This window comes from Sapajus apella, unplaced genomic scaffold (genome assembly GCF_009761245.1).
Source record: "Sapajus apella isolate SASKATOON/1434 unplaced genomic scaffold, GSC_monkey_1.0 scaffold55, whole genome shotgun sequence".
Classification (NCBI taxonomy): domain Eukaryota; kingdom Metazoa; phylum Chordata; class Mammalia; order Primates; family Cebidae; genus Sapajus; species Sapajus apella.
The window spans coordinates 13,298,019-13,322,182 of NW_022436995.1; the positions used below are offsets into that span (position 1 = coordinate 13,298,019).

The 24,164-nt window shown below is 37.4% G+C and overlaps 1 protein-coding gene across 1 annotated transcript in view; it reads left to right on the forward strand.

Moving 5' to 3' along the window:
* ARIH1 (ariadne RBR E3 ubiquitin protein ligase 1) overlaps nucleotides 1-22,650 on the forward strand; it is a 122,767-nt gene extending 100,117 nt beyond the window's left edge. Inside the window, exons 9-14 of the mRNA XM_032244734.1 lie at nucleotides 372-443; nucleotides 3,635-3,765; nucleotides 8,552-8,609; nucleotides 16,804-17,064; nucleotides 18,129-18,241; nucleotides 19,270-22,650. Coding sequence (XP_032100625.1) covers nucleotides 372-443; nucleotides 3,635-3,765; nucleotides 8,552-8,609; nucleotides 16,804-17,064; nucleotides 18,129-18,241; nucleotides 19,270-19,354 — 720 coding nt within the window. The 3' untranslated portion in view covers nucleotides 19,355-22,650. The remainder of the gene's footprint in view (nucleotides 1-371; nucleotides 444-3,634; nucleotides 3,766-8,551; nucleotides 8,610-16,803; nucleotides 17,065-18,128; nucleotides 18,242-19,269) is intronic.
* The last annotated feature ends 1,514 nt before the right edge of the window (nucleotides 22,651-24,164 follow it).

Genomic DNA, 24,164 nt, shown 5'->3' on the forward strand with positions numbered 1-24,164 from the left:
TATCTATTGGTAGATTTTATTTTACCCTTTTAATTTCAGATGATCATTGCATATATTCAGAGGCAATTCCTTAGGATAAGTCAAGTCAGCTCCTGATTATTATTAGGATAACCGTGGCTAAGGCACCTCTTTGTCAGGCTTTGTAAGGGCTTCTCTTCTACCTGTAGGTTCCCCACTCAGCTTCTACCAAAGAAAATCTTGCTTTGGTTGATTTTCTATCTACTGGACATTACAGCTATGGGATTTCCCTGGCCTTAGAGGAAGTGGGCCTAGTGATAATCTTATTCATTGGCTTTTACGTTTAAGCTTGACTATAGTTAAGTGCTAAAGTAAGTTGCTATTTTTTAAAGTCTTTTGTTGTATCCTAACAGTGGTTAAAGAAATGGATTAAAAAGTGTGATGATGACAGTGAAACCTCCAATTGGATTGCAGCCAACACAAAGGTTGGTGTTTTCCTTCAGTAACTCTTGGTAATGAAAATGATAAGGATTGGTGCTTTGGCATTAGCAAAAGCACTAGGTTGACCTACTTCTAGGCTTCGTTTCATCTTTTTCTCCATTGACACCTTTGTGTTGGCTGCAATTTTTTTTTTTTTTTGAGAATGCTTGACTGTTATTTTTCTTTTCCTGTTTAAGAGTATTGAGTGCTGTACTACAGTATGCATAGTTCTCTGCCTTAGCTAAGTTCTACTGGAAAAACGAGTGGTGTACTAGATAGGAAAAAGCTGATAATTTTTCAAGTGTGGGATTTGTGCTTGGTTGCCTTTTAGTGTACAGATGTATTGGAGTTTACCTAGCTTGGTTCTATTAGGCTAATTTACCTTTTTGTTTCTAATTATTTGCTTTGAAGTATATTGCTCTTGATACTAGTTTCAAAATTCAGTCTCTTTATGACCACAAACCACTTTCTTAACCCCATACGAATGCCTTACAAGTGTTTTAATCTTGAGTACCCTTTTCCTCGATCACTAATATGATAAGTAAGCATTTGAATGCCAACCGTGTACCCAGCTAGTCTTTTAATACAAAGTTGCATAAATATCCATCCTTGGGTAATGAATGGTAGGATGGTTCATAGGTTATTCATTTTAGTATTATTTTTCACAATGTGAAGAGGATGCTTTAAAGAATGCTGAATTGTTTGACCCATAGTATATAAAGTTATCTTTGACTGTTCCCTCCCTCACTCATCACAGGACAATGAGAGTAAGAAGTGTGTAAATGATGAAGGCTGACACAGTTGTCTGTGTGTGTTTAAGCATACATCTTGCATACTTACAGATAAAACATGAATATACATTTCTATCTCCCAGAAAGTAGTGAAACAGTAAATTTTTTGTGCCTTCCAAAACTATCATGATAAGCACAACTCATGTGAATCAAAGAATACCTTACTATAAATGTACTGTAATGTCAGAAAGTAGTTACTTCTTCTGTTACTTTTAAAAAAATTCCTAGCCAAACATTCTTTTTTGAAAATTGAAGATTTTCCCCACAAGAAATGTTCATCAAAGTCCCAGAATCCTTTAATATGCTCTGAAAAACTGGTATTCAGAATAAGGCAATTATATTTTCACTACATGGTTTAATTAAATGGTAGCCTTTTTTCTACATCTAGTTAGAAATTCCTACTCTTAAGCCCCAAAGATGTTTAAAATAGAGAGTCCAGGCTTGAATATGTTTGGCTTGGTTTACATTGTAGATTACCAAGGAAGAATGGCAATTTGTAAAGCAAATTTAGCTACTCAGTACTTTTGAGAGAAAACTAAAGAGAAAGATTTTAGAAGCTTTTATGATTATTAGCTCTCTATGAACAGATTTGCATATTGTCAGTGATATCCTAATATTTTGAAGGTTTAATACTATTTGGTTAATTATAACCAATAAATGTAGAATGAAACATATTTTATGCGTGAAATTTACTTGTTTGGAAAAATGTTAAATTTCTTATGTGGGTGATTTCAAAAATTTGATTTGAAATACATAATTAAAAAATTGTGGCCAGGCACGGTGGCTCACCCCTGTAATCCTAGCACTTTGGGAGGCCAAGTCGGGCAGATCACAAGGTCAGGAGTTCAAGGTGAGCCTGGCCAGTATAGCGAAATCCCATCTCTACTAAAAAATACAAAAATTAGCTAGGTATGGTGGTGCACACCTGTAATCCTAGCTACTCAAGAGGCTGAGGCAGGAGAATTCGCTTGAACCCTGGAGGCGGAAGTTGCAGTAAGCCGAGATTGTGCCACTGCACTCCAGCCTGGGTCACAGAGAGAGACTCTGTCTCCAAAAAAAAAAAAAAAATTGCTATATTGGCCTATTTTAAATGATTATCATTGATGAGCAGCATGGTCAGTTTCAAAAGGAAGGCCAAATTGTGCAAATATTAATATAGTGGGTGGTGTTCCCTCCTTGTGGGAGTTATAAACCTCAATCTCAAATGCAGAAACAAAAAAATCATAGGCCTACAGGGCAGTAACTTCGGCTTACTAGCAACCAAGAATATGATATGAGGCTAGGCATGGTGGCTCACACCTGTAATCCTACACTTTGGGAGGCTGAGGTGGGCAGATTGCTTGAGCCTGAGAGTTTGAGACCAACCTGGGCAACATGGTAAAACCCCATCTCAACAAGAAATACAGAAATTAGCCAAGTGTGGTGGCGTGTGCCTGTAGTCCCACTGCATGGGAGTCTGAGGCAGGAGGGTGACTTGAGCCCTTGACGTCAAAGCCACAGTGAGCTGTGATTGTGCTGCCACACTCCAGCCTGGGCGGCAGTGAGACCCTGTCTCAAAAAGAAAAAGAAAATGATTTGGACTTGGGGGAAAAAAATCTAACATGACCCCTGTAGCATACTTGTTAAGGAGTCACAGTGAAAACAGTTTAAAACATGGGTATTAGGTAGGAGAAAGTTGGAAAATCCAGTAGCCACAACATGAATTTACCAGTCAAGGTCTGATTTCCTAGTTACCTGACATTGAAGTCAGATTGCTTGGGTTTGGATCCTGACTCTATGTGACTTTGGACTAATTTCTTTATAATTTCTTTCTCCCATTTATTCATCTGATAATTGGAAATAGGAATAGCACCACTGTAGGAATTACGAGTTGATGCATATATAACACTGAGAACAGTGCATGGGATATGGGAAGTACTCAGTTATTTCTAGATGACACTAGAGAGTATAGTATATTTATATGAATAGAATGTTTTTATCTCCTATAATAATATTACTATATATATGATTAAACGTACTTAAAATGTTTTTGTCTCTCAACCCTACTTAAAAAGAAATCCTAGGAAGGCTGAGGTGAGAGGATCACTTGACTCCAGAAGTTCAGTGCTTTAGTGAGCCTCTGAATAGCCACTGCACTCCAGCCTGGGCAATGTAGTGAGACTGTCTCTAAGTTTAAAAAAACAAGTTCTTAAATTGTTGTACATCTTAAAAACCTGTGGTAACGATGGTAGCACCTCATCTTAAATAGTATTTAAGTGTTCAGCACTGTTCTAAGTGCTTTGTATGTGTTAAACACAATAAGTAAGATGTTTAAAAACAAACCAAATCTAGAACTGGCTTTTTCTTAATGTTAGTAATGCAACTTAGTGTAGCATTGACACCAACTTTATAGTTTCTCTTCATAGGAATGTCCCAAATGCCATGTCACAATTGAGAAGGATGGCGGTTGTAATCACATGGTCTGTCGTAACCAGAACTGTAAAGCAGAGTTTTGCTGGGTGTGTCTTGGCCCTTGGGAACCACATGGATCTGCCTGGTAGGTTGGGGAAATTAAGGGAAGAATGTGTTTACGTAAGTATGTGCCATGTATCATGAATAATATTTCTGCCTCATAATATCACCATCTAATTTGCAAGCTAAGGCCTGCTGTGGTGGCTCATGCCTAATCCTAGCACTTTGGGAGGCCAAGGTGGGTGGATCACCTGAGGTCAGGAGTTTGAGACCAGCCTGGCCAACATGGTAAAACCCCATCTCTACTAAAAATTAAAAAATTAGCCGGGCATGGTGGCACGTGCCTGTAATCCCAGCTACTCGGGAGGCTAAGGCAGGAGAATTGCTTGAATTCAGGAGGCGGAGTTTGCAGTGAGCTGAGATTGAGCCACTGAACTCCAACCTGGGCAACAGAGTGAGACCCTGTCTCAAAAAAAAGTAAAATAAATAAATGAATCTTTAAAATAATTTGGAAGCTAAATAAATACGTGTAGTGTGTGTGATTAATGTTATAAGCATATGCAAGATATAGAGGGATTAGTTACGTGTATTTCATAAAGTAAGTAACAGTTGAGATGAACTTTGAGGAGGACTAAGAGTTCATGAGCTACAAAAATAGTAGGAAAAAATGTTTAGGGCAAAAGTTGCAACATGAGCAAAGATAGAATATTGTGAAGATACATGACTTTTTTTTTTTTAGAGAATTAACTGTATTATCAGATGTGCCTCTCTGGGCAAAAGTTAGAAACTCAGATGCTGTTGGCAAAACCCAACATGTAGGTTGTTTGCCCTGTACGTTATTACACAAATAGTTTGCCCCAAACTTTAAAAATTGGGAAATTGCCCAACATTTATATTTGTAGCTCTTCTTTGAAACTTAGAAACCAGTGTGTTTTCCTGTTTGGCAGCAGTCACCTGGAACTGAGTTGGAATCCTTTAGATGGAGCTTTTATTTTCCTCTTTGATGTGTTTCCCCAGACTGAAGCCCAGTATCATTTGCATATATCATACAGCACCATTGTTTTTCATTTAGTACCAATACATACCTTTGTTCATGCATATTTCTTATTAGTTTGGGAAAATGCAAGTTAGACAAGGATGCTTTGAGTTTTGAGAAAAATGGGAGCTAACACATTTACTGATACAAGTGAGAATGGTTTTGAGTGTTATAATATGCAAATGGCCCACTTCACTAATTTGTGTTACCTGCCTGTCCTATATTGGCATTTTGAGTTTGTGGCCCCCTGGTAAGTTGTGGAGAATAGGAGAACAGACTAGGGCTTAACATAGTTTCGATATTACCACACGATTTAAAATGGCACTGACATGGCTAGAGTTATAACTTAGATGAGAAGGCTCTATATTATGTGCTTTACATATATTATCTTATAATTTGAACTGGTTGTAGAGGGTAGGTAGGAGGGAAGAGATTGCAGGTTCAGGACAAGATGAGGAGGTTCTAAACTTAAGACTGGCAAATTTTCCCTTTTAGTTTCATTGAAACATTCATTACTTGTATTAACTAGAAGAATAGTAAGAGGGATTTCTTCTCTGAAATTAATTCTGAGCCTGGATTAGAGTGTCCCCAGATACTAATTTCACCCTATACTTTTATAAGCCTATATATGTTTTTGTAATAACATCTCTAATCACAGCTCAGATTTTCAATGAGCTGTATTGAAATCTGAAAGGGGTACAATACAAATGATGGATACAGAAGAATGAAGAATAGCCTGGACCAGAGGCATCAAAAATGCTGCCTGTGTTTTGCGTTTACCCATGCTGACATTGCAAGTGAATCATGCTATTGTTTCCTATTTATATCTGAAAATGCCTCAGAATTCTCAAAATAGCATTTCAAGTAGCATTAACAGTCACCTGAGTTAGAAGTATAGATGAATCCTAAATATTTGCCTGTCTGGTCTTAAAATCCTTAATAATGTTGTCAGGATAAAGCCCAGAATGAGATGAGGCTTATAAATATATTAAAAATATATCAGCCAGGCACAGTGGCTCATGCCAGTAATCCCAGCACTTTGAGAGACTAAGGTAGATGGATCACTTGAGCTCAGGAGTTCAAGATCAGCCTGGGCAACATGATGAAACCCCATCTCTATAAAAAATTCAAAAATTAGCCAAGCATGGTGGCTTGCACCCATAGTCCCGGCTACTCAGGAGGCTGAGGTGGGAGGTTGCAGTGAGCCAAGATCGTGCCACTGCACTCCAGCTTTGGTGACAGAGCAAGACCCTGTCTCCCCAAAAAAAAAAAAAAAAAAAAAAAAACAAAAAAAAACAAACTCTATCTCTCTCTCTCAATCTCGCTCAGAGACTCACTCTCTGTCTCTCTCCCCCCCCCCCCCCCCTCTCTCTCTCTCTCTCTCTCTCTCTCTCTCTCTCTCTCTCTCTCTCTCTCTCTCGGAGAGTTTTTAAGGATCTAATAGGAAGAAATGTTAATAGCTGACAAGTAGAGGTCGGGGAAGCAATCTTTTGGCTGAGTTGTTGCCAGGAGAGGATTATAATCTACTCAGAGGGAAAATAATAAATCTCCAGACCTGGATGAATTTTCTTTGGGTTACTTTATAAACTTAAAAATGAGCTTAATGGACCATTGTTGATTATTTCTGAGTAATTTTGGAAAATAGAGAAATACCAAAGACTAGAAACATAAAATGTAATTCCAAACCTCCAAAATGTGTGATTAATTCTACAAAGTGCATGTGAACCATGTAACTTAATTTTTTTCCTCATTTGAAACCCTAGAATCAAATGATATCACTAGGATAGTGGGTTCAGGGATTTTCTCTAGATTTCATTAAGGTATTTCAGTGTGGGCTGAGAAGTTTGGGAACTCAGCAGTGAATATAGAGGGGTAGATATTTGGGATTGATTGAATGACCATTTCTTGGAGTACAGATAATAGATTTGTATCTTCCTTGTGGAATTTTGTGGGTTTTTTGTTGGGTTTTTTTTGTTTGTTTGTTTTTGTGTGTGTGTTTTTGTTTTGTTTTGTTTTTGAGATGGAGTTTTGCTCTTGTTGCCCAGGCTGGAGTGCAATGGTGCGATCTCAGCTCACCACAACCTCTCCCTCCCAGATTCAAACAATTCTCCTGCCTCAGCCTTCCAAGTTGCTGGAATTACAGGAATGTACCACCATACCCTGCTAATTTTGTATTTTCTGTAGAGATGACGTTTCACCATGTTGGCCAGGCTGGTCTTGAACTCCTCGACCTCAAGGGATCTAACGCCTTGGCCTCCCAAAGTGCTGGGATTACAGATGTGAGCTGCCATGCCTGGCCACTGTGGAATGCTTTAAAGTCTTGCTAAAAGGCTTGGTCATTTTTTTTTTTCTTTGAATAAATATATATACTGCTTTCCTCATTTTACCGATGACTTACTTGAACTAATATAAAAATCTTGGGCCTAGCACAGTGGCTCACACCCATAATCCCAGCACTTTGGGAGGCCAAGGTGGGCAGATCACCTGAGGTCGGGAATTTGAGACCAGCCGGACCAACATGAAGAAACCCCGTCTCTACTAAAAGTACAAAATTAGCCAGGCATGGTGGTGCCTACCTGTAATCTCAACTGTTTGGGTGGCTGAGGCAGGAGACTTGCTTGAACCTGGGAGGCGGAGGCGGCAGTGAGCGAACATCACCCCATTGCACTCAAGCCTGGGCAACAAGAGCAAAACTTTGTCTCAAAAAAAAAAAGAACCTTACACATTTGGAGGTAACATCAAAGACAGATATTGAAAACATATTAACTCTTAAACTCCTGAAGAACTTGACAGGCTCAAATAATGGCTCTAATTAAACTCAGATATCTTCTTTTAGATCTAAAAAGGTCACTGTAAAAATTTCTGAAGACATGACAAAGTGTATGAGCAGTTTTCTCACTGGTTAAGAGCATAAGCGTCCATTGGGAGACAGGCAAAAGTTTAATTCCCAGCTCTGAAACTCTGTAGTTATGTGACCTTAAGTGTGTTACCTATCCTCTCTAAATTTTATTCTTCATCTTCTCAATGAAGAAAATAATGTATATTTCATGAAGTGTTTAAGGGATTAAATGTGTTAGTACAATTAAAGTCCTTAGCCAAGTGCATGGTATATAGTTAGCACTCACGAAATAGCTGCTCTCATAATGTAGGCTCCCATCACTGAGGTATAGTCACCACTACAGGGGAAGTGCAAGCTTAACTCATCTATGCTCTGAGCTGACCTCTCTGAGTATGTTATCCCCTTCCCACTATTTTATATGTTGTGCAGTCTTAAATGACTGAAAAACTGTAATAGCAAAGCACATGGCACAGCATCTATTTATTACATGGTAGGTTGTCAACTGTTGGTTCTCTGTGATTTATAAAATAGCAGATAAAGTGAATAATCCTGGAAAATTAGAAATTTTGCCTAAATAACAGATGACCTAAAATATAAGATCATCTCTTTCTCAAAAACTTGAGTTAGAAATTCAGACAACAGTCAGTAAAAATTCTGGAAGGACAGTGTTTTCTAATAATTATAGATGTGCTGATTTGAAATGGACTGCCTCAAGAGGTTGGGAATTTCCTATCACTGGATAAAGAACTAATTTACTATTTTAGAGAGTATTCAAACACCTGATATGGGTTAGAACAGTTCCTTTCAGCCTGCTATTTCTATCATTATAGCAGTAGAACCCTGGGTGTTTTAACATCTCAGTTTCTCTGTTATAAAAGACACTGTTGGTTTCAGGTAATCTGTAAATCCAGGTTAAAATTCTGTGATTTTTTTTTTTTTTTCTTTTCCTTTTCATTGATTTTTTTTCTTTATGGATTCCTCTTTATTTACTTGAAGGTACAACTGTAATCGCTATAATGAGGATGATGCAAAGGCAGCAAGAGATGCACAGGAGGTAAGTATATGTATTACAGGATAATAGTTGACTAAGAATGTACATTATATATTCATTAGGGAATAATTCATTAGGGATTTTTTTTTTTTTTTTTAAAGACAGGGTCTCTTTCTGTCGCTGGAGTGCAGTGGCACAATATTAGCTCACTGCAACCTTTGTCTCAGCCTCCTGAGTAGCTGGGATTACAGGCATGTGCCACCACACCTGGCTAATTTTTTTTTATTTTTACTAGAAACAGGGTTTCACCATGTTGGTCAGGCTGGTCTCGGAACTCCTGACCTTATGATCTGCCCGCCTCGGCCTCCCATAGTGCTGGGATTACAGGCATGAGCTACCACGCTTGGCCCAGGGAATAATTAAGTAGAAGTTTTCAATTCTGAAAGATTGGTGAAAGACATTCCAATAAATATTGGCTATCTACTTACATTTAGAAAGGGAATCCTATTCAAAATAATAATTATCAAGAACATTCTTGGTTTTTTTTTTTTTGTTTTTTTCTGAGGTGGAATCTTGTGCACCTGTCACATAGGCTGGAGTGCAGTGGCACGATGTTGGCTCATTGCAGCCACCACCTTCCAGTTTCAAGCAGTTCTCCTTGCTGGGATTATAGGCATGCACCACCACACCCGGGTAATTTTTGTATTTTTACTAGAGATGGGATTTCGCCATGTTGGCAAAGCAGTTCGTGAACTCTTGACCTCAGGTGATCCACCCACTTCAGCCTCCCAAAGTGCTAGGATTACAGGTGTGAGCCACCGTGCCTGGCCAAGAACATTCTTATTTATAATAAGTTTATTTTCTTTTAATTAATGTAGTCACATAGCACATTTCAGCTTTTGGTAGTCTTGCTTTCAAGATCCCTCCTACCCCAAGAAGAACAGTTGCAAACAGCATTTGTTAAACGGCCCTGGTGCTATTTATAGACAGTATCTTATTCACTTAAATTTTTTTAAACCTTATTGTTTAGCTGGACATGGTAGCACATGCTTGTAATCCTAGCTACTAGGGAGGCTGAGGTAGGAGAATCAATCACTTGAACACAGGAGGTGGAGGTTGCGGTGAGCTGAGATCGCACCATGGTACTCCTGTCTCAAAAAAAGAGAGAGGGAAAAAAAAAACTTGATTGTTCATCAAGAAGGTTTAATAATTATAGGTGAGCTGATTTGGAATGGAGTGACTCAGGAGTTGAGAAATTCCCTATTGCTACATAGGGGAATGACCCATTGTTATAGAAGTGATCCAAACACTAGGTGTAGATTAGATTCTAAAGCACTTTTCATTTCTTTCAGCCTGGTAATTCTGTCAGAATTTTAGAGCCCTGGAATTTAATAGTTTTTAAGTTCAAATTCACCCATTCTATATTGAAATCCCCCAGTTGTCCCAGAAATACTCTTTTCAAATGGTTTTCCTAGCCAGTATACAATCTAAAACATAGTTTGCATCTGTTTCTTATTGTTTTACTTGTTAACATATCTTCAAAATGTGTTTCCAATAAAAATATCATATAGAAATAAATATGTATGTAACCTAGTCTGTCATACTGTTAGAAGTGAAAGTTTTGTCTCTCACTTTTTAAAAAGAGTAGGAAATTGGGCCAGGTGTGGTGGCTCACACCTGTAATCTCAGCACTTTGGAAGGCCAAAGCAGGCAGATCACCTGAGGTCAGGAGTTCAAGACTAGCCTGGCCAACATGGTGAAACCCTGTCTCTACTGAAAATACAAAAATTAGCCAGGCCTGGTGGCATGTGCCTATAATCCCATCTACTCGGGAGGCTGAGGCAAGAAAATCACTTGAATCCAGGAGGTGGAGGTTGCAGTGAGCCAAGATTGTACCGCTGTACTCCAGAGTGAGATTCCGTCTATAAATAATAAATAGTAAAATGACTGGGAAATTATATTTTATAATTATAAATGATTTTTCACAGACCTTCACAATGTTTGGGTACTTTTAAAGGGGGAAAACATCCCTACAAATTCCAATATTGATTTAAATTATATTCATTATAATATTATTTAAATATTTATAAACAAAAACAAGCTATAAACTCTCAGGCTCTTGCACATCTCTACAACCAAACTAAGAGAACCACAAAATCAGTGAAACTCAAGTAAATGTTAATTTGGTAGATGTTGTTGTTTGGGGCTTTTTAATTGTATTATTACTGTACTAATAAATGTCATGAGATAACTTGTTCTCCCACCAATTTTTTTTCTTTCTTAAATGATGTCCCTTAAGTCATATCCCACTAACTTTTTCTGTATTTCTATATTTCCAACATTTTTATGATGCATTATTTGACTTGCCCAAAATGTATTATGGATATATATTCTTACCCTTTTTTCCCCCCATTAACCTGATGTAGTTATCTAGCCATATATGCTGTTTATCAACAGAGAAAATATATATGAGTTATCCTTGGCCTCATCAGGTCTTCATTTGGATGCCGGTAGAATCCCTGTCTGGGATCTACAGGGAGGGTGGGTTATGTGCATAGCTTCTGAGCCAGAGTCTAATGTTTAGATTGTAGATACTAAAATAGATTATTTTTTTATTTCACATCTGTTGGACTAAACTAGAATCTTCTATACCTGTGAGAGTACAAGGAAAGATTTCCTATCACTCCATTGACTGATTGATTGATTGATTGATTAACTAAACTGATTGGGAACCACGTTTCCTGAAAGGATCATACCATTGCATGGCCATCTGGCCGCCTCATCTTTCCCCACTACCAAGCTCTGGCCTAGCATTTACTGGGGGTTGTATCTGAAAAATTATTAGAAGTTTGATACGTATTCGAAAGATTCTGTGTGGTACCTTGACTGCCTTTGTAAAAGATGTACCTGTGTTACAGAAAATTGTTAATTTGGTATATTGTACCACAGTGCTGACAGTGGTGGATATTCGAATCTTCTTGTCTTCTAGACTAAGCCTAGCAAACTTTTTCTGTGAAGAGTCAGACGGTATATATTTTTAGCTTTGCATACTACATAATCTCTGTTGTGACTGCTCAACTCTGCCTCTGCTCTTGTAATGCTAAAGCAGCCATAGAGTAAATGAATAGGTATGACTGTTCTGAGTAAATTTTATTTACTGGCTGGGTATGATGGCTCAAACATGTAATTCTAGTGCTTTGGGATGCCCAAAGATCACTTGAATTCAGCCTGAGCAACATGAGACTCCGCATATCAACAACAACAACAAAAAGTTTTAAAATTAGCCATGCATGGTGGTGTGTGCTTGTTGTAGCCTTAGCTACTTGGGAGCTGAGGTGGGAAGATTGCTTGAGCTCAGGAGTTCCAGGCTGCAGTGAGCCATGATCATGCCACCACGCTTCAGCCTTGGATGATGGAAACCCTATCTCAGAACAAAAAACAACAAAGAAAACAAAACAGTTTCATTTACAAAGACAGGTGGCAGGCAACTGGATTTGTCATGCAGGCCAGAGTTTGCCTGCCCCTGTTCTAAGCAGTCAAGTTCGTAGACTTCTCCCCGCTCCCCAAACTGTTTTCAGGTCACTGATTGCATTTCTCATTCCAGATTCTGGCATTTGGTTAGAGAATTTGTCTTGGTCAGGCTCAGTGGCTCATGCCTGCAATCCTAGCACTTTGGGAGGCTGAAGCCAGGAGGATTGAGCGCAGCAGTTTGAGATCAGACTGGGCAACTGAGACCCTGTCTCTACAAAAAAATTTTAAACAATTAGCCAGGTATGGTGATATACGCCGGCTGAGGTGGGAGGATCACTTGGGCCTGGGAAGTCAAGACTTCAGTGAGCCATGGTTGAGCCACTGCACTCTAGCCCAAGCAACAGAGCAAGACCTTGTCTCAAAAAAAAAAAAAAAAAAAAAAAAAAAAAAAAAGTCTTACTAGCAGTGATGATATGGGTTTTCTTTTTTCATGTTGAATTTTAGAGAGAAGCAGTTTCAGAATTCTTAGATTAAATCAAGTTCCATAGGATCATACATGTCAATATGGTAAGTGAAGGTTTCCATTTCATTTGGGGAATTTGACAGGCTTGAGAATATTAGTACTTTACGGGAAGATAAAATGCCAAGCAGATTTTCCATGTATTTTCAGATTGGCATAATTTTCCTGTTCATAAGCATTGGTTTGATACCTACCTGACTCGCTTTTAATAGCATGGCTGTGATTTTATTTTTTTTCCTTGAGATGAGGGTCTTGTTCTGTTACTCAGACTGGAGTGTAATGGCATGATCATAGCTCACTGTAGCCTTGAACTCCTGGGCTCAAGTGGTCCTCCTGCCTCCTCCACCCCAGTAGCTAGAACTAGAGGCATCTTGGCGGTGTGCATCACCACACCCAACTTGTGTTGGTTTTTTGAAGAGTTTCAGTGTTGTGTAATGCTGGATCATGTGGTTAGCTAATTATGTGGTTCAGAATTAGTATTTCTAAGCAAGGGGCCAACCATAGGACCAAGTAGTATCGGTTATTTGTAGGCTGTAAAACATGGGGAGAGAGAGGAGATAAGGGTAAAAGAAAAGAAATAATGTATGTGTGTTGTTAAGAACCCCTTTGACAGTGGTTGCATTTAGTAAGCATTTATTAATCATTTTCTACAAATCAGGTACTGGAAATACTTTACCTTTCTGAAAGTCCATTCCCTCTAGAGAATTAAAATATAATGGTAGAGGCCTTATATGAATAATTTGTACAATATAATAATAATACAAAACAAATCTAAACTAGATACATTGTTTCTTTGATAACAATATACTTTATGTGTCTCTGAAGACAGACTCTTAGGAGAACTCTCTTACTACAGTTGACCCTTGAACAGTACAGGGGTTAGGGACACCAGCCCCCCATCCCCCACAATGGAAAATCCACGTACCGCTTTTGATTTTCCCAAAACTTACCTGTTTTATAGCCTACTGTTGACCAGAAGCCTTACTGATAACATAAATGGTCTATCAACACATATTTTATATGTTACACGTTTTATTATATTGTGTTCCTAACAACGAACTATGCTAGGAAAAAGGTTATTTCAAAAAATTGTGAAGAAGAGAAAATGTGTTTATTTTCTTTCTTTCTTTTTTTTAAAATGCAGCAGAGTCATGCTCTGTTGCCCAGGCTGGAGTGCAATGGCATGGTCTTGGCTTACTGCAACCTCTACTTTCCAAGTTCAAGTGATTCTTCTGCCCCAGCCTCCTGAGTAGCTGGGATTACAGGCATCTGTCACAACACCTGGCTAATTTTTGTATTTTTAGTAGAGACGGAGTTTCACCATGCTGCCCAGGCTGGTCTCAAACTCCGGATCTCAGGTGATCCGCCTGCCTTGGCTGCCCAAAGTGCTGGGATTACAGGCGTGAGCCACTGTGCCTGGCCAGCACCACTTTGGGACACAGGCGCCTGTAATCCCAGCTACTCAGGAGGCTGAGGCAGGGAATCACTGGAACCTGGGAGGTGGAGGTTGCAGTTTGTGCTATTGCACTCCAGCCTGGGCGACGGAGCAAGACTCCATCTAAAAAAACAAGGAAAAGAAAAGTGGATCATCATAAAGGTCTTCATGTTGAGTAGGCTGAGAAGGAAAATACAGGAGGGCTTGGTTTTGCTGTCTCAAGTGGCAGAGGTAGAGGAAATGGGAGGGAATTCAGGAGATGCAGGTACACTCATTGTAACTTCACAGAAATATGTGATAATCTGTTTTGCCTTTTCATTTCTCTAAAAATGTTTCTATATAATAACAATCCTCCTCCTGTTTGCATTAGTTTAATAGAAGGGTCTATTTATAAACAAGTTCAAAGCAGTCTTAAGTAATCAGAACCCCTCTGTCAAATTGTCGAATGTCAATTTATTTTCTGGCACTGCTTCTTTAGCATCTTCTTTCTCATGATCTGGCACTGGTTTGGAAGCAGCTCATCTCCATCAAGTGGTCTTTTAATTCCTCTAGTGCGTTGTCTGTTAGCTAATCCTTCACCTCCCACCTTTTTTTTTTTTTTTTTTTTTTTTTTTTTCCTTCTCTCCTTCTTTTTTTTTTTTTTGTTTTTTTGTAAAGTTGTACATGTTTTGAAGTCATGCACATCTGGACACAGTTTTCTCTACCAGGAGTTTATTGTTTCATCGGGCTTGATGATATCACGGTTTTTTCTGTAACAACGATGACATCTTCAAGGTCCACTCCTTCCTGACCTTGATGTTCTCTTTTCTAGCATTGACAGTCCTTTCCAGAGGATCATGTGCATCTTTACATTTGTTCACATTTCTCTCAACTGTGAATGGTACCATATATAGTCTGTAAGAGTTTGTGTACATAAGTTTTGATAAATCTTAACTTTTTATTAATAGATTTATGTATATTTTATGATAGTAAATGATAAGATAGACCACATATGTTTTATGCATTCACGACAACACTTTTTCTTAATTTTGGTTTGTCTGCAAGTGTTTTCAAATTGTTGCAAACCTCCAAAAAATATTTCAATATATTTATTGAAAAACATCCACATATAAGTGTACTCACACAGTTCAGTCCTTTGTTATTCAAGGGTCAACTGTATATGTTTTAAAGCAATACTCTGTTGGTATCAACTATCTGTTGTTCAAATATCCCTAATTATCTTAAATTTTCTTTTATAGTTGGTTCAGATTGGGATCCACATAGGTCCACACATAGGATTTAATTGATATCTGTTGAGTCTCCTCTACCTATTGGTCCTTCTTTTGCCCCCCTCCTTGCTTTTTTTTTCTTTGTTGAGGAAACTAGATCTTGTTATCCTGTGGAGTTTCCCACATTATGGATTTTGTTGGTTGCAACTGCATGGTGTCATGTAGTAGGTTCTTCTATCCCTGCATTTTCTGAAACTGGTGATAAATTCAAGAAACTTGATCAAATTCAGACTCAGTGGTTGAGGGGAACCCAGAATACTTAATTGATTATACTTTATATTGTATTATATCAGGAGTTATATGGCATGTAGTTGCCTCTATAGTTTTCTACTTAATATCTCTGCTTTTTGCTTGTTTTACATCTTGTTGCATATTGTTGAACAGTGCCACCTAATAGAACATTTTTGTAATGATGTAAATGTTCCTTATCACCAGTGTCTAATTTGGTAACTGCTAACCACATGTGACTATTGAGCAATGAGGAACTGAATTTTTAGTTTCTTAAATTTAAGTAGTCAACATGTGGCTTGTGGCTACTGTGTTGGAAAGTACAATTAATAGAAGAGTTTTCAAGAGTATTAAATAGCAAAAGTAGCAATAGATGTCTATTTCTGATTTTAGCCTAAATCACAATACTGTCAGTAAATCAGCTTTTAAAATTATTCATACTTTTAATGGACAAATCGTAATTATACACATTTATGGAGTGCAGTGGAATGTTTTGAAATATGTAAACAGTGGAATGATTGAATCAAACTGATTATATCGCCTTGCCTTAACATTTTTATGGTGAGACATTTGAAATGATACTTATTTTGAAATATATATTATTATTGACTATATTCATGCTGCTGTGCAATAAATCTCAAAACTTACTCCTTCAGTCTATCTGAAACTTGTACCCTTTGGGTACAAGGACTCCCCATTCCTACCCTTTTATTCCCCTGAGCCTTTGGTAACCATCATTATACTCTATCAACATTTTTAGTTTTTACATATAAGCAAGATCATGTAATATTTCTTTTCTGTGCCTGGTTTATTTCATTTAGTGTAATGTCTTCCAAGTTCATCTGTGTTGTTAAAAATAGCGATCTCCTTTTTTGAGGCTGAATAATATTTAAATGTGTATGTGTGTACATATATGACATTTTCTTTCTCTGTTCATCCATCGATGGACACTTAGATGGATTCCATTTCTTGGCTATCGTGAATAATGCTGCAGTGAACATGAGAGTAGAGAGATCCCTTTGACATACTGATTTCAGTTCCTTTTCATAATATACCCAGTAGTGGGATTGCTGGATTCTGTGATAGTTTTGTTTTTAGTTTTTTGAAGAACTTCCCCATACCATTTTCCATAATGGCTATACTAATTTAAATTCCCATCAACAATGTATCAAGAGTTTCCTTCTTTCTTCATCTTTGCCAAGACTTACCTTTCATCTTTTTCGTAAAAACCATTCTAACAGGTGTGAAGACCATATTGTGGTTTTAATTGATATCAGTTTTTGTGTACAGTTTATATGTTATAATTATATCACCCAATTTTTCTTAATGGGACAGCGATCTAGGGCAGCCCTGCAGAGGTACCTGTTCTACTGTAATCGCTATATGAACCACATGCAGAGTCTGCGTTTTGAGCACAAACTATATGCTCAGGTGAAACAGAAAATGGAGGAGATGCAACAGCACAACATGTCCTGGATTGAGGTGCAGTTCCTAAAGAAAGCAGTTGATGTCCTCTGCCAGTGTCGTGCCACACTCATGTACACTTATGTCTTCGCTTTCTACCTCAAAAAGAATAACCAGTCCATTATCTTTGAGGTAAGAGTAGTTCCTGGGTGAGGAAAAAGCCCGCTTTGTATCATAGGACTACCTGGTCTTTCATACGTAAGATAGAGAGTTTTCAGTTCTTGTTTGTTCAGAAAATGTAGGTAAAATGAATGTATTTATTACAAAGAAACAAGAAATTTCTATTTCTGGTCCTAAATTATGTTCAGATCGATGTGGTTTAGCCAGCTAGTGATTATGCAGGTTCTGGAGTCAGCCCTAGATTTTAAACTTCACTTTATTATATTTTAGTTTTGCTGATTTGGAGCAAATTACCTAACCTCTCATTTCTCCGTTTTAAAGTGAGGATAGTACCTTTCTAAGTTGTTACTGGGTTTCAGTGAGACAATTTGTGTTAATTGCTATACAGCACTTGGAACATCATAAGTTCTCGGTAAAAGCCTTTATTCAGGCAAAACTGACCCTGCAATATTAGAAGTTAATGTGGTGGTTATCTTTGGTGAAGAAGTAATGACTAAAACGCTAGCTTTTAGCAGTAAAGGTTTTCTCAAGTAAAGATGCTCACTTAAAATTGATGCGTAAAACATTGATATCTATATATGACTAGACAATAAGACTGACTAGCAGATGGGACTTTAGTTGGGTAACATGTACAAAACCAGCCATAGTAGTAAAGGATGATACAATTGAATCTTCCATACAGTGTTCTCTTATAAGAAATAAGTATAGCCAAATGTAAGCAATAATAGGTTTCTATTTTTTCTCAAGTTTCCCTTTGAGTTTTTAGCAAAGAGCAGGTCTTAGAACTAGAAGAGTCCAAAAGACATTTTAAATCTTTTCAAAGAGTCTTCAGTATTCTTCCAAAAGTAATGGGTGAAATCTTTAGTTCTTTTAACATTTAAAAAAAAATGTTCTGGAAAAGAACAAACAAATTATTAGAGAGGAAAGCCATAGAGCTTTACCGGTGCAGTTAAACCATCTATGAAAATTATGGAGTCAGTGTTGAGAGCAGTCTGTAGTCAACAAAACAGTGAAAATGGTTTCTCTTTTAGCTTTATTTTGAAGCCAAAATTTACTTTGTATTCTTCTTTTTACAGAATAACCAAGCAGATCTAGAGAATGCCACAGAGGTGCTCTCGGGCTACCTTGAACGAGACATTTCCCAAGATTCTCTGCAGGATATAAAACAGAAAGTACAAGACAAGTACAGGTAATTTTCTTTTTAAGCTGTTGAGTAAAGCTCTCTACTAGTGGTGATCTAGTATGTATGCCTTAGTGGTGAAGTTCAGTGATAGTGAAACTGGGTTTAGCATATCCAGCAACTGAGCTGCTGCCATGTTTCTCACAGATTGCTTCTGTCTATTGGGCACTGAATTGCAGGTAGTGGTACTGGTGAAGCATAGAGGAGTAATTCACCCATTTATTTTACTGGTTAATTATGCTTCTGTTCAATTATTTATTTGCTACCTTGCAAGGAAGAAATAACCCCCCCCAAAAAAAAGGTGAATTTTTTTGGGTTATTTCTCTTCAGGATGAGAGTGAGAACTGGATGTTGGTCTTAGCTTGCAAGTCCTGTGTATGGATCATGGCTATGCACAAATGAGCTATGGAAACTTACTTTTTAAAGTTTTTATTAGATTTTTAAAAATATATATCTAAGGAGATGTTTACTTTGTTCTAGGAGTCGATGATTTTTCAAGATGTGCAAAGTGTTTGATTTCTCAACATGAAGCTCTTTTCCCGAAAGTGGCAAATGCTAGTATCTTTTGAAAGTAGTAGGAAACTTGGGGACTTTGGAAGACTTAGACATTTAGTCCTAACCAGTATTTTCCCTTCCCTTAGCCAATTTTAGCTTTTATAATGTGTTTATAGTACTTTTACAGTTAACAAAGATATTAAGGATGTGAATAAATAACCCATGAAATTATTTCTGAATCTGTTTATCTGCAGAACTGTGGGATTGAATTATGATTTCTAAGGTCCATCAGAACTTGTAACACCTTACTGCTTTAAAATTAATTTCCATGGAATTCTGGCTTTCAGAAAATATGTTTTAACGTTAGAAGCAGCTTGATGTCTCTGTACATCTAGACCTGAACATGTGCCTATTAAAATTAAAAATAGGTGCTTAGTTCCGAGTCTAGATAAACGACAGGGATACCTTAAAAAATAAGTAAATGCCTCTTTTTTTATTATTAGAGGCTGACAACAAGTTTTTTTTTTTCTCTTTGATTACAGATACTGTGAGAGTCGACGAAGGGTTTTGTTACAGCATGTGCATGAAGGCTATGAAAAAGATCTGTGGGAGTACATTGAGGACTGAGAATGGCCCTGCATAAAATGAACTCTGAAAACTTTACCATCTAGAGTGCTCATGCAATTAAAACAAAACAAACACAAACAAGGAGGCACTAAGCCTATTCTGACACCACTGGTCTGTAGTACCAGAATTGTTTTGTTAATGGAAAGTTTAAGTAAATTATATTGTAATAAAAAAGGTAGATAAACCATTGTACAACAGTATTCTAGGCCGCCAACAAAAGTGTGACAGACACACTAAAAGCCCTCCAACTTTAACTTGTAACGTAGCTTCATTCTCAAAGCTGACTCCTTTTTTCTTTTTCTTTTCCTTGAGTGTAGTACAGTTAAAATTTTAAACAGCTCCTTGACACTGCTTTTCATGTTCAGACCAGCCATTTTGTTGTACTTTGGTAAAGGACCTCTTCCCCTTCCTCCCCTACACATACAGATACACCCACACACAGACTGACTCTCTTTCTCTCATACCCCAAGGTCATGAGTGAATGATGCTTAGTTCCTTGTAAAGAAAATCTTGGGATGGGGAAGGGGTAGGCAGCAAGAGGATTCAACAAACAAAAAACATAAAAACTTTGTATATGACTTTTAAAACAAGAGGACAACACAGTATTTTTCAAAATTGTATATAGTGCATATGCATGGACAAAGCAAGCGTGGCACGTGTTTGCATAATGTTTAATTACAAAAAAAATATTTATTCTTTAAAAATCTTCAAGATTATGTCTATTTGCTGTGCATTTTCTTTCAGTTTGCTTATCTTTCCAGGGTTGGGGTTGGGATAAAAGGTGTGTCGGTTTAGCACCTCTGGAAGACCTATCTAGAGCTCTTTCACTTTCCTGAGGTTACTTTGCCCTTTCTGGTTTTGGTATGTCTGTTGCTGGCCATGGGCCTCATGCCTTGAATTCCTGCTCTTGATCAGGGACAAGGGAGGTCAAGCTCTGACTAAATGCCATTACCTGATTAAGGGCTACAGCAGGGAGTTTTGTTGCTATAGTTCATGAATTAACCTGTTCCCAACCTAATCCCCCCTCCATGGCATCATGCCTCTACCCAAGCCTTGGTGTGCCCATGTTTTGCACACAGCTCTAGGCTTCCTGAGTTCCCTGTCACAACCAATGGAAGCATTTTAAAATTTCTTTTCCTTTTTGGTTTTCCCTTAATTGCTGCTTTGAGCCTTTTCAGATTTTAGTTGTGGCTCATCTGTCACCCCTTCTCTACATTAGGGTGTCAAAGAGAATGTTTTGCTTTAAATATAAATAGCCATTCATTTAGTTTCAGATTGTGAATTTAAAATGGCGGATACTGAAATTGCTTGTGTGTATTGCTGTGGGTTCGGTTTGAAGGCAAACACCCCTAGAACATGATATTCCCATCTAGTGCATTTAAATAGAAATCACTGAGTTTGCTGCTTTTTTATTGTCAGCAGATAGGAGAATTAATAATGCATTTTAGCTGTGATGTCCATTTTTATGAAATTTCTACTAAGAGCTATGTTAAAAGTAAAGGATGGTGGTGGTTTTATTAACTATATACCTGTTTAGGCCATTCTGGCTGTGGTATTTTTCAATAGGTCAGCATCCGTAAATCTGTCAGTTTTATACGGGAGTGCAGAGTGAACTAGGCAACTAGATTAAGAGGTCTAAATATGAAATAACCATTTGAGGCTGAGGACCTCTTTGTCTTCCTTTAAATGTCTTGTGCCTAGGGAGTGTTTACCATTTGTGAGGGCGGCTTTGTCTGCTCTTACATTGTACATCCTATTACTCCATTGGGAAGTAGGTTCACTTTCCTCTGGCCTTTTGCCTAAGTTAGGCTTTGCTGAATCAAACCCTACTTTTCCTTTTAGAAAAGGTTGTTACAGGAGATGTACTGGCAACTGTTCTTTTCCCATCAGAAATCAGTGAATGTTTGCTGAGTATATTATGCTGCTTCCTTAAACCACTTGTTGCTTTAGGATCAACTTTACCTGTACCTTTTCTCCTTCCCTCCCTTACCTCAGGTGCAAATCTGAACTCAGTGTCTGCTTCTTCCATATTCTCATCTCCCTCTCCTCTTCCCCCATTATCCATATGACATGATTTTACTTCAAATGACAGCATTGATCTTACTTAAAAAGACATACATTAAAACTATGGAGATTTTTTAAAAGAAAGCCTAAGTTCCTTTCCCTGGTAACTTTGAAAAGCAGTCAGAGTTGCTATATAGATATATGTGGCTCCCTTAAAACACTTTGTGTATGTGTGGTGTTTAAAAAAAAAAAAATCTTACCAGTTAACTTTGCAGTATCTAGGTTTGAGTGTCATAAATCCTCTGCGTGTTCCTGTTGCAACAAATATCCAAAAATTGTGTGTGCACATCATAATACCAGTCTTCACCTGTGAAGGAACGGTGCTTTTTAGAGATGCTTTCTAGTTTCAGTGTTGGCATACTAACTGAGGGTATTGCAGTTATGGGTGCATTCTCTAATTTGTATGGATCAAGATGAACTGGCCCTTTCTACTTCCAGGCTTTTAACAGATATCATCATATTTGACAGAATTCCCAGAGTGAATTGCTTATGTTGTTAGTAACTTCATTACCCCCAGCTGGGATAAGTAAGCCGTATTATGACAACTTCACTGTTTCACCTACATAAGTCTTTTTATCAGAGGGCTCTATTCACAGTAAGCACCAAGGTCTCCATGTCTTGAGGTCAGTTTCATTGTCTTTTGAAAAGTGCATGTTTCATTTGAACAATTCATTCAGCAGCAGATGGACTTTCAGTGACTTAAAATAAAATTTTGATCCAAAGCTTAGGATACAAACCACAGTGGTAAAATTGAGTAGCATATAATATCATCAGACTCTAAATTATCTGTAATTTGCCGCAACCCAGATTGTATGTGTTTTATGTGTGTTTAAATAAATATATTAAATACACGTGTATACATACACACATATGCAACAGATCCAAGACTGGCTGACTTCATTTGAAATGGTTGAATCTGCAGTGTAATAATGTGGTTCAACCATGATTAGGAACTGAAATTTAATACAAGAGAGAAAAGGAGTTAATGTAACAAATTCTTTTAGCTACAAATCCCGGTAATAGAGCACTTGGTGGGATGGGGTGGGTTGGTGAGACAATCAGATTGGTAAATTGATTAAATGCTCCTAACCCTGTAATTTTGTGCATAGAGCACCCTGTGCTGTGGAAATAACTGTTCTTAGATTTCATTGTAACTGGACTGTTCAGGTTGCCCAGAGGGAAAGAACATTCCTAATTCTAATAAAATAAACGTTTATTTTGTTATTCCATTAGTTACTTATGTTTATTTTTGTAGTTAAAAAATGACTAAAGGTGGCAGTAGCCACCTGTGTTATGTGCCTTATTCACTGTTCCCACTTAATATAAAATGTCAAAATTTGGTTCAGTTTCTTTGTAGGGAACTGTGAATGAGCCCATTCCCCCAACATTTAACTTGGTTAATGAAGCTTTCAGAGCATTTTCTGAAAGCTTTCAATTTCTACATCTCAAAAGTTGAATTTAAATTGTTTGTGTTGTAACATGTTACAAAAATGCTCAATAGCTCTTTGAATGCCAATTTTTCAAAGAAAATACTTTAAAAGTCATTCTTAGCTAATCTCAAGATTCCTTCACATTACTTTCCTTTTAGCTCTCTTAAAGCTGATACTTTACATAGGGATGAAGGGAGAGTTTATTATTAAAGAAGGTCCCAAAGTTGGAGATAGTTTATCATTGATATTCTGGCCAAGTCCAGGTTTTAGGACAACTTAATTTACTCTTATTTGGATCTTTATGAGAGTTTATCGCTTTCCTCTTCAAAGCACTTCAACTTACTGTCTAAAACAAGTGGAGAAGAAATTGCCCTTTTTTATAAAGGAGGTTGATAAGGTTCACTGAGGTTAAAATAACTCGCTCAAATTTTCAGTGTCTTATATCTGAAATTTAACATCATACTACCTCTTTGTATCATATTTTCTTATTCTGGTTCCAGAATGATCTAGTATTCTGTACCAGGGAAGGTAGTTCTTAACTATATTGTACTTTTAAACCACATTAAAGACTATATAAATGCCTATCAGTGCTACTGTTAGAGGTTGCTCTATACTATCTCTGATCTTTTATTTGTTGTTGGCAGTTTGCAACTAATGTGGCCCTGTGTTTTGCCTAATTGTTAGAAACCACCCATGGATAGAAGAGTAGCCCTTCTCATCTTGCAGATCAAGGTAGGCAGTCCTCATGTAAAGACTTCACATGATAGTTGAGAATAAATGGTTTAGTATGATTTGCTAAATAGTGCCCAAGTAATTTGCAGTTGTTGGTTTATTCAAATGAATTTCCAATGTAAAAAATTTTGGATAGTGTGCTGGAAATTGTTACAGGATTTGTTTTGTAACTGATAACTGAAAATGCACAGAACATCTCATATCCACTGGATATCAGCATTTATCCTTGTGACCTTTTGAGGCTTTAAAAAGATAATAAGCAGTGAGTTTTATGAGAAAATTTTGGTTCCTTCAAAAACAGGAAAATGTGTGGACCCCTACATATATGAAAAATATGTAGATTTTTCATATATCTTTGGGGATAAAGTTGGTTATATCTGGTTTAAGGATTTTGCTTCTGTAGTTAACCAAGATGAAATAGCCATCTCAGAAATACTCAATTGGGTATCAATCAAATAGTGCCTACCAGTGGAGTAAACATTAAGACAACTTTTGGATTTTTATTTTTTGCTTTTTTATGGAGTTGGGTCCAATTTTTAAGGCAACTATTGTTGACCTCTAGGCAGTAGTAGCATTTAAGATGG